Raw genomic sequence first — 11,277 nt, 5'->3', positions numbered from 1 at the left:
GATCTTTCTCCTACCAATTCTTGGCATATTTTTGTTTCCAAAGCTTAGCCCAGGGAGTTGTCAATTCCTTGATCCACCTCCACCAGAGATTGGCTCCCGAAACTCTGCTGAGGGTTTTAGGATCATGAAGCGCAAATCAATCATGGCTCTTGGGTTTCCAGATCTTGTCCCAAGCTACTAAAGCCCACTTCTTTTTCTCTTCTCCTCTACCCCATAGAAAATCACTTTGTATGCTCTTGATTTGTTGCTTAATTCCTTTAGGAGTAGGAAGAGCTGAGAGCATGAACATGGGAATTGCCTGCAAGACAACCTGTGTGAGCGCAAGGCGCCCCGCTAAATTTAAAGATCTGCATGTCCATTTTCTGATCTTGTACTGAAATTTATTTATTATTGGCTCCCACACTTCCTTGCTTAGAGGTTTATCTATGAGAGGTATGCCCAGATACTTGGAAGGTAGCTGGTCCCTTTGAAACCCGAGAATTCTGATGATGTTTCTTTGAATAGCAATGTCAGTGTTAAATAAAAAAAAAAAATTTGATTTGTTGAGGGTTACCTCTATGCCAGCTGCCATAGCAAAGTCATTCAAAATATGTTTGATCGTTCTAGCTTCCCTGATTGTGGGTATACCCTACAACATTGTGTCATCCACACATTTTTGATGAGTGCTTGTTGCTCCATCCAAGGTGAGTTTGATACCCTAGATTCTTCCTTCAGCATTTGCCATTTTAATCGCTCTGCCTAGACCTTCCATCATGAGAACAAAGAGGAAGGGTGAGAGTGGATCCCCTTGTTTGAGACCTCTGGAGGGTGTGAAGAGTCTTGAAGGAGCACCATTAAGTAGGATGGAAAAACTGGTTGTGGTAACTAGTGCCATAACCCAACTTATCCAGTTTTGGTCGAAGCCATAGGCTCTTAGAGCTGCCGTTATATAAGACCAACTTAGTTTGTCATAAGCTTTTGCTATATCCAACTGAATGATCATACCGGCTTGCTTGTTGTTTTTGAGAGAGTGTACCACCTCATGCGCTTGGATGATGTTATTGAGGATTTTTTTTCCTTCCACATAGCCCGTTTTCTCCTTTGAGATGAGTGCTGGGAAGAGGGTCTTGAGTCTATTGGCGATCGCCTTGGAAATAATTTTATACACCACATTGCATAAAGCTATGGGTTTGAAACCATCTGAAGTCATGGCTTTTTCCTGTTTTGGGATCAAATCTATGAAGGAAGCATTAAAATCCTTCAAAACCTTTTTGGATCTTCTTGAGTGTTCCACCACCTCAAGGATATCCTGTTTGACTATTTTCCAGCAGGCTTTGAAGAAGTTTACATTAAAACCATCCGAGCCTGGGGCTTTTCCATTTTGCATTTCATTGATCACTTCACTAACCTCCTCTTCCGACATTGTCCTGTTAAGATTGTGGTTGTCCTCTCTGGTGACCAGCTGAGGGATATACTGAGTGAAATGGTTGATGAACTTGGATCTATCCTTCAGAGGCTCCTTTGCTATACTGAGGAAATGTTGTACCAGGACAACTTCCATGTCTTTGTGAGAGGCGAGTTCTCTCCCTTGAGAATCTCTGAGCTTTGTGATTCTGTTATGTGACCTGCGATCTGTGGTGGATTTATGAAATAACTTTGTGTTTCTTTCTCCCTCTCTAATCCACTGTATCCTAGATTTCTGTCTCCAAAAAATCTCCTCTTTCAAGCATCTATCTTCCCATTCTTCTGACAAAGAATCAACTAGCTTTTTCCACTCCTCTGTAAAGCCTCTTTGATATTGATCTGATGGAGTTTCTGCTTAGCTTCTCTTTTGGATTTGAAGATATTGCCAAATTCCTTTTTGTTCCAATATTTAAGCCTATATTTGATATGTTTAAGTTTATGTTGGAGCAGGAACATTCTAGTGCCTTGAATGTTTAGATCCTCTCTCCACCATTTTTCAATATTACTGGTGAATTCAGGGTGAGAGAGCCAGGCATTTTCAAACTTGAAAGGTCTGTTTCTTGGTGTACCCATAAAAGTGGATTCTAGTTGTATGGGCCAATGGTCTGAACCTCCAAAGGGAAGAAGAGAAGCTGTCTTGGCAGGGCCTGAGAGAAAGAGGTCCTCTGAAATAATAAACCTATCTAGTTTAGAGGCAACTTGTGAAGATCCTCGCCTCTTGTTGTTCCAGGTGAAGGTCCCATTTATTATTTCAGTGTCTACTAACCCCATGTTCATTATGAAGTTCTGGAAGGCCATGGAGTCTCTAACTAGGTGTCAAATACTGCCTTTTTTCTCTGTAAGAGATCTTATCATATTGAAATCTCCTGCAACTATCCACGGCATATTAGGGTGTCTTTCTCTTAGTTCCTCAAGGGAGGTGAGAAGCTTGAGTTTGTCTTCTTGCTTTTGAGGTCCATAGACATTTTTGATCATGTATATCTTCTTATCACCTAAAGGTTAACATACCAAAGAAAGATAGTTCCTAGATGCCTCAGCATCCAGGATTCCAAGTTTTTGAGGATCCCACAGTGTGAATCCCACCCGCTGAGTTTTCTTCTTTAACCTCTAGATACTCATATTTGATTAGCCATTTATTATGAATATCTCTAATCTTATCCATTGAACATTTTGTCTCCTAGATAAAAATCATATCTAGTTTCTCTTCTTTTATTCTATTACTAAGATTTCGTTGTTTCTTTCTATTTCCTATGCCTCTAATATTCCAGGTTGTCAGCTTCATTAAGAAAGGTTTGTAAAGGAATAACTGGTGAGATATTTCATCTTACCTGAGTTAATCAATGGTTTCCCACGTTCGTTCAACAACTCATTCTATCATTTTCTTCCTCTTTTCCTGCCTGGGTTCTTTGCAGATTGTGCCTTTGAATCCTCCATCACCTTGACCCCTCTATGCTCATGGCTTTCATGATTTCTTTTGACTCCAGATCCCTTCAATTGTGATCTCCATAGGAAGAGTTGTTGAACCCTATCATATTCCTCTTTTGGCAGAGAGTTCACTCCTTTGGTCGTCCCTCGTTCCAGAAACTTATCTAGATCTAGATTTTCCCTATCTAGAATCTCATGCAATTCGTGGTCCTCCAATCCTAAATCACTTGGAGTCATCTCATGGTCCCTATTTATCTCCATACTGCTTGGCAGATCCTCCTTTCGTTGGCTTTTATCTATGATATATTCCATGCTATCATCCCTTTCCTTCTTAGTGATAATGTTCTCCATTTCCTGGTTTGTTTCTTTGTTTCCTTCTTCTTCTTCTAGGATCTTAAAGCTATTGTGGCTCGGTTGTCTTTCCTCATTTATTTTCTTTTGTAGCCACCTTCCGCCTTTCACTTTTCCCCCAACCTTAGTAAAACCCTTGGGATTTTTATCCACAGTGGTATTCACGTTTCTCTCCATATTGTTTGTTGGGCAGTCTCTATATAGATGCCCATGCTCATGGCATTTGCAACATCTAAATGGGATGTGCTCATAATCCACCACCTGCACCCATTCTTCATCATATACTTCTAAAATTATCGCATCTCGAAGTGATCCAGATAAATCCATTTCCACAGATATCCGAGCGAAGGAGGTATATTTTCCTTTCAGAGTCGCATCTGAGATCTTTAGAAAATGTCCCAGTTTGTTTTCTATTGTTTTCAGAGATTCTGGTAGCCAATAATCTAGAGGAAGGGAGTATAGTCTGATCCATACCGGTACCGATGTGAATGTCTCACATTCCGAGACAAATTTCATCATCCATGGCTGCATGTAGAGGCCTGTCGTAGCATAAAAATATGGTCCTCCTTCAAACACTCTGTCTTTATCCTCTAGGCTTATGAATACTTATGGGAAGAAGCCCTTAGATCCCATATGAAGGTGTATCTCCCCCTTTGGCTTCTAGTGGCTCCTTATCCATGTATGCAGCGCCCTCTCTGTCGGCTAGAACCCTATGAATTTGCATATGACTACATATTCTGTCATATGATCCCTATGCGCTTATAGCGCTAGGTCACTTAAGATAACCCTAGGTATGATGTTCGACTTGGGTTCGCAGACCCCATTTGTCCTTATGGAAGTAGGTATTTGACTACTACCCCCTTTTTCCTTCTCCTTAATAGCCTCCTATTTCTCCCCTTCCTGTTCATGAGGTATGCTTCTTCCCAATGTTTCCGTGTTTCTTGCCTCTATTGCCTTCTCCAAAGGTTTCTTGAAACTCTGCTCTCCCACGCCCTTGCTTCTATCCATAACTACTTGACTGTAGGAGGGAGCAGCACTCCCCCTGCGCGTTCCACCATGGTGCCCAACTCCAAAACCCTAGCGCCAAACCTAGATCAAGTTGTAGAGCTTAATACCTGTCATCCCCAACACTTCATTCTTTGTCTACAAAACAACTAAACATTAAAATAATAACCTAAAAAAAATAAAATCAAAATTTGACTATATATATATGAAATTACCATTCTTTAAAAAAACACCAAAAATTATGACATAGGAATTTATTTGCTAAAACATTTATTCATGATACCTCTCTCACTCTAAAGCATTGCCACACATTAGTAATTCATAATAATATTTGAGTTAGTTGTATGCTTATTTGTATCCTTTTTAGGTGGAGGGCAATTTCTTCTCAAATCCTAGAATCTCAAAATTCTTGTGCAACAAGTCTATGTAGTGATACATCTACTGCACCTATTACCATCCATGAGTTAGTGTACTTATTTTGTTTTAAGATTTTCTTTAGTCAATAGTTTAAAATGTTTATAGCATTGTTAAAAATATGTTGCTTATGAAATTAAGATTTTAAATATATTTTATTTTTATAAGAATATATATATATATATATATATATCTATATATATATATATATATATATATATATATATATATATATATATATATATATATATAATTTCAAATATATATATTTTGGATTTGTTAGAAGATTTGTTGGGTTTTAAGTTTTATTTATGTAATGTGCATAATTGGAGCACTCTAAGAGTATTTGAGGATACTCGGTCCATTCATGGATTCAAAACTATATTTTAAATAACAAAAACTTACAATCTTATTCAAAGAAATTGTATCACTATATTACAGCCATAAACTCCAAAACATACCATTAACTATTCTAAGTTTTGGTTTTTTTAGCTTCAATATTGCAATACAATTTCAGTTGATATTGTAATTTGTTGTTGTTTAAAATACATTTTTAAATGCATAAATAGATTTAGTACAGTAAAAAATCCTTGGAGCACCCAAATTATGTGCAATGTACAAATCAAAATTTCAATACAAACAAATCCATATTACAATATAAACAAATACATAGAAATATATTTTTAAAAAGTTAAACTACAAAAGTCCAAAACATTAAAAAAAAATAACCTATAAAGAAATAAAATCAAAATTTTATTATCTATATATATATATATATGAAATTACCATTCTTTTTAAAAAAACACCCAAAACTATGACATATAAATTTATTTGCTAAAACATTTATTAAGATTTTGATCTCTTTTATTTATTAAAAGTTATTTATTTAAACATTTATTTATCTATTTAATTTATTGTTTAAGTACAATTTCATTTCTCTTTCATTATTTAATTATAGTGTTAAATGAGATAAAGTTAAATTAAGCTTGAGATTTCTAAAGTTCAACTATTAAGATTTATTACATTAATATTTTTACTTTAGATATTATTTAATAAACTTCATATTATAAATGATAGTTCCTATTATTAAAAAAATGTGTTTTTTTCTATATTTATAAATATTACCAGTGAAATCCCTATGTATAGAGAGACTTCCTAGGTCCCAAATAAAAAAATCCCAACAACAATTTCATATCTAACTTGGTACCCTATGTATAGAGAGACTTCCTAGGTCCCAAATAAAAAAATCCCAACAACAATTTCATATCTAACTTGGTAACAATCTGAAAACTTATTTAATATCTAATATAATCTTACAGCGTAATTCATAGGTTTAAGTCATTGTGTTACTCTAAGATTGAAACTCTATTTTTGAACATTACTCTATGAAAACTTTAAAAATTAGACCAGCATTTCAATTCAGTAGTTTCACTCAATTCACTATTTCATGTGCATTCGTGAATTGATTGTGTCCCCACAACGTTACCCTCCTGGCAATACAATAGACGGAGTGGCATATTGAGGATTTTGATGCGAAGGTGAATAAAGTCGTGGAAAAATATCGAGGGATACAAGAGGATAAACAAGTGCAACTGCGTAGCGGCAGTCCCTGTCTATAAGAGATTATGCATGCACTTCAAGTAGTTGTGGTTCCATTTTGCATTCACTCCACGTAGTTTAGTTATAAGAGATTATGCATGCACTCCACGTAGTTGTGGTTCCATTTTGCATGCACTCCACGTAGTTTAGTTTTGACTATGAATTTTTTTAGGGGGTGAGGTATAAAGTCATGAAAGGTGGGAGTTGAGTCAAGTTTATATCAAGACTAACAAGATGGCAGCGGGGCAGCTAGTCTATTACATAATGTATATTCTATCTTATATCCTGGAGAATAATCTAATTAAAAATTAGTATAAAAATTTATATACAAAAAGAAAAAAATACTTAATATATAATTATTTATCTCTTTTATAAATTTATAAAGATAAATAAATAAAAATAATTTTAAAATTACCAAAAAAACAACATTGTACCATAGCATAAACAACGTGATAATATTATAGTAACGAGAATTCATTTAATATCACTCACTCGTTGTCATTACTAAGAGTTTAATGGAATCCATGAATTTATTATTCACTAAGAGTTCTAAGCAACTGTACATATTTTAAATAAATTTATAAGTTCCGTGGAGAGAGAAACTGTGAAGTGGAGAACAAACGCCCTACCCATCATGCAGAGGCCCACGAGTTAAGTATTGTGTGAGTGAAAAGGACACGTCCTATCAAAAGTTTTAGAAGATGGTCGTTGAGTTGTAACTCTATTCATATGGCGAACATGCATGATGCATGAGCTGTGTCCACCATTGACAGTTGTAATACACAATACGATATCAATGCCTGAATCAACAACTTCATTATTATTTCCATGAGCCCAATACAATGTCCCCTGAAACAGAAGATGGGTTTCTTTACCTTTCGTCCATGGAAAATGCCAGAGAAGCACTCCAGAAAATTCAAGCATAAAACCTAGAGAATCCATGAGTTCAGCTGGAGAATACAACAACCCAGCTGAAGAATACAACAGTTCAGATGCTTTTGGTCCACTCCTGCCGAACAGATAACTGGTGCCTCTAGGTTGAGTCCAGCCTTTGACACTTTTGAGGATTAAGATCAAGGGCTCTCGCGCATGAACCAAGATTTGATTTTTTTTTTTAGCTTGTTTACCATAGAGACAGTAAAGTAACAGTTTGTCACTGAGTTCCAGCGGCTCAAGTCTGAAAAATAGAGTAACGCGGAGATCAAGGAGATGTAAAAATCATGGGTGAAATTGCATGGGATTACATGAAATGATTCAGGCCGATTTGGAAGCAGTTCCAACCCAGCTTCAACTGATTCCAGCGGTTTTAGAATTACACCATATGTACCTCCACACACTAGAAGGGCTAAAACTACAAATTTGGAACGATGGAAATGCCGAAAAGCTTTGCAAATTCAGAGATAGTGACAAAGCGTTGCAAATTTAGAGACAGTGACAAAGCAATACAATGCCAAAGTGTAGATGATCATTGCTTGGACTCAATTAATGGGTTATTGTGGAATCTTTACATGAAAAACAGGTCACAACCTACACCTGTAGCTTTTGAACTTTTAATTTGTACAGAACATTATTCACTGGTAAGAACTTTTATTTACTAGTGCTTTTGAACTTTTGTTTGTACAAAACATTATTCACTGGTAAGAACTTTCATTTACTGGTAAGAACTTTTAGTTTGTACAGAACATTTTTTACTGGTAAATGAGGTGTTTTTTAATTTTAAGTTTTTACAGAACATTATTTACTGGCAAATGAGGAGCTTTTGAATTTTTCGTTTGTACAAAACTGAATTTTTCGTTTGTACAAAACATTATTTACTGGTAAATGGTAAATGAATTTTTTGTTTGTACAGAACATTATTTAATGGCTACTCCCAATCTGTAACTCATGAGTCATATTCTAACGCAATTATATGTTACAGTGTGTTTGAATAATGTTGAAATCATGTGCGCTTTCAGTGTATTACCTCTGAAAAATACGGGGTATATCCTCCTTCCCTCGAGCCGCTCACGCCCTCCCAAGCGCTGGAACTCCTGTTGCCACTGCTTGTGCTGCACGATTTTCTTTCTATTAGAACTTCTGCAATAACTATGGTCTTTCCTGAAACACCTGAAATACAGGTAGACTTAGATGCACGTTTAATCAAGTCTTGGGATATGGCAGGTCACACTCATCCATGGACAATGGCTGAAGAGTCTGCCTGCTGAATAAACCTTATTTATTGTAACATGGAAGAATGGACCTAGAAAAAACAAATAGCAGTCAAATCAGAGGAAAGTTGGGAGAGAGAGTGTCACTGTACCCAAATGTACCCATTACTCTCATTGTAACATGGCTCTTTCCTGATCCAAGAAGCTTTGCTAAACCAAAATCAGAAACCTTTGCATTGAATTCATGATCTATCAAGATGTTGCTTGATTTAATATCCCTGTGAACAACCTTTGGTTCTAGCGCCTCATGCAAATATGCCAATCTGCAAAGAATGCAATCAGGCTTTCAGAGCTAAAATGATGACAAGGAAATTAAATGCACGTCAAACAGGTGGTTGCCACAAAGTTTTTAATTCAATAATAGCCTTGAAGAGAAACAAACTTACAGCCTAATATCATATCTCAAGTTTTAGATCGTATCCAATAAAAATATTTAATGAAGTACAGTTATCTACGCATAACATAGTGGGAAGAATAATAAGAAGAAAGATAACAGGACACAGACGCTTTTGCAGTCCCAAAGATAATTTTCATACGGGCCTCCCAAGTCAGAAAGCCCCATTGCCTCATAGCTCCGTGAAGCCATTGCTCCAAATTGCCATTATTAACGTACTCATATACCAAAATCCTGAAAGGAAATAAATAGTGAACATCATTGTAAAATAGAGAATAAGAGAACAGTGCATTAGCACTTTCGCAGATAATCAGTTCTAGTTCTTGCATATACTATTTTTTTATACACAATAAAAGCGTGAAAAAAAAATGCTCCACATGAATCCTGCATTAATAGTTTGTACCTGTGAGTTCCTTCTACACAATAGCCAAGCAACCGTACAAGATTTTTATGTCGGACACGGCCAATGGCCTCCACTTCCACCCTGAACTCTTTCTCTGCTTGGCCTCTGAAACAAATCACAGAGAATCAAGTAATTAAGAAAAGAACCTCCAAAAAAGAGTACATACCTGCATTTTATAACAAGAAAGGTTTATTAAGAAAGCAGAACAGCAAAGACTGCACACATTATTTCAAGATAAAACAACTTACAAATTGTTAAATAGGTTCTTAACTGCAACTATAGTTCCATTTGCAAGCTGACCCTTGTAGACAATTCCATAACCACCTTCACCAAGTACGTTTTCCTTTGCAAAATAACCTGTGGCAATTTCTAGATCTCTTAAAGTAAACCAATAACCCCATCCAAGATATGAGACTTCAGGCATACCACTCATCGGTGAAGCTGTATTCGTTGCAAAAGATGAGGAGCCTCTATAAATAGAATGTGCCTCTGAGCTTCCCCCGTCTACTGATTGTGAGACTCCTCCCTTCTGTTGAAGAGAGGAACCCCCTGGACTACTCTTCTTTGCATCAGAAAAACCCTTTACCCCCACGGGCACCAAAACTTTGTCCGAATTTTTCTTGCTGGAATTGCCCTGATTAGTGAAGCTAATTGCATCACCTTGGGGAGGATTGTTAATCCCTTTTCTATCAACCTTTACTTCTTTTATCTCCTTTGAAACTTTTGGGATCTGGTTAATGGGCAGCTTTTCTAGTATTCTCCTCGACTTTCTCCGAGAACCAAGCCAAAGAGATAACATAAAGAGAATTAAGAAAATGAATGTTCCAACAGCCAAACCAATCAGGACCCAGAGTTTCATCCCAAAAATGGATGTCTTCTTGGATAACTGAGCATTCAAGAACCCTCCAGACGACATTTTTAAAGTCTAGTTCCACTGCCAGAGAACAGTAATTTTCAGGCAAGGAATAGGAAGGTAACAATCAACGTTGCATTAAACCAAGCAATGAAGTAAAATGAAATCATCATACCACGAACGTTCTATCAGTGCCAATTGCCAAGGTAAACAGCTAAATTCCCCAGAAGCGCAGCTTGCATCTGCAACCAAACTAGACAGGACACACACTAAACCCATGTTTGAATGCGAACCTTTATAAATATCCCATCACCAGCCAAAATTGCTTTTACAAAATTAAATCTGTGTTATGGTCGATAGGTTTTCACCGATAATAATCTGAAAGTAGAGCTTGTCCGTTATGGACTTTTAGGGAACCTTACTTCAACTTTTAAAACTTACTGAAGCTACATTGCAAGAATAACAATTTATAGGTATAAACCAATTTAGCAGCCCGTGCCTGCACACCCAAATGCTTTTGGCAGGCATAATCAAATGACACTTCCTGATTAAGTATGCATGGTATCGATCTAAGCCTAATCAGTAAAAATAGCATTGGCTATGGTTATGCGCAGAGGATAAAAAGAATTGACAATTGAGTTTAAAACTGTGGCTCTGCTACCTGTAAATTACAAAGTTGAAGAAACAATTTTTCCTTGAATAACGAATCCAAAACTAGGCTCTTGCATTGTTGGGGGCATGGGGATTAACAATGTACAAGCAGCAGTAATTAAAAGACGAAATTCAGCACCATAATATGAAAAAAGATTGCAATTTCGGCAATTGAAAATCACCTCTCAGATATGTGGATTACTCGGGTGGTCGTGAAATGAATGACCGTGCTTGAATTAAGAAACTCCCCTGAGAAAAATATCCCATAGTGCCCAAAGTCTCTGTATTCTGCCCTAATTGCCAGGAACCCCTGAAACATTTGCTAACATGCGCGCATGTATGAAAAATGTGTTCGCTAACCTGAATGAAGATAGATAACCTGAATGAAGATAGAGGGCGGTGAATGAAGATAGATAACCTGAATGAAGATAGAGGGCGGTGGAATGAAGACATGTCGACAGCTGTAAACAATCGTGTCAGTGAACGATGACAAGTATAAGGGTGCTGCGTTCATGCAAGGTCCACACGCCAA

General features: G+C 36.7%; 1 protein-coding gene across 2 annotated transcripts; it reads right to left on the bottom strand.

Moving 5' to 3' along the window:
- Positions 1–8,481: 8,481 nt before the first annotated feature.
- LOC149258572 (putative receptor-like protein kinase At2g42960) lies at positions 8,482–11,045 on the bottom strand. Of its 2 annotated transcripts, none has more exons than XM_089415534.1 (6): positions 10,928–11,045; positions 10,270–10,347; positions 9,490–10,175; positions 9,242–9,346; positions 8,950–9,072; positions 8,482–8,707 (listed from the first exon to the last, which is right to left on the bottom strand). In XM_089415534.1, the coding sequence occupies exons 3-6, from the start codon at positions 10,155–10,157 to the stop codon at positions 8,497–8,499; spliced, it is 1,107 nt and encodes a 368-aa protein (XP_089271660.1). In that variant the 5' UTR covers positions 10,158–10,175; positions 10,270–10,347; positions 10,928–11,045; the 3' UTR covers positions 8,482–8,496. The 2 variants fall into 2 exon arrangements, with proteins under 2 accessions (XP_089271660.1, XP_089271664.1); XM_089415538.1 differs by having other exon boundaries at positions 10,270–10,336.
- Between the last annotated feature and the right edge of the window lie 232 nt (positions 11,046–11,277).

The sequence above is a fragment of the Pinus tabuliformis genome, chromosome 6 (assembly GCF_031772625.1).
Source record: "Pinus tabuliformis cultivar Carrire ecotype Pingquan chromosome 6, CPIR1, whole genome shotgun sequence".
NCBI classification, from domain to species: domain Eukaryota; kingdom Viridiplantae; phylum Streptophyta; class Pinopsida; order Pinales; family Pinaceae; genus Pinus; species Pinus tabuliformis.
The sequence above is the reverse complement of the archived record's forward strand: the minus strand, read 5'-3'. Positions and strand labels throughout refer to the sequence as shown.

Coding starts and splice junctions, on each gene's coding strand:
- LOC149258572 (XM_089415534.1), bottom strand. CDS start 10,157: ATGTCGTCTGGAGGGTTCTTGAATGCTCAGTTATCCAAGAAGACATCC. Junction 9,347..9,489: donor AAGAACCTATTTAACAATTT/GTAAGTTGTTTT, acceptor GATTTGTTTCAG/AGGCCAAGCAGAGAAAGAGT. Junction 9,073..9,241: donor TGTGTAGAAGGAACTCACAG/GTACAAACTATT, acceptor ATTTCCTTTCAG/GATTTTGGTATATGAGTACG.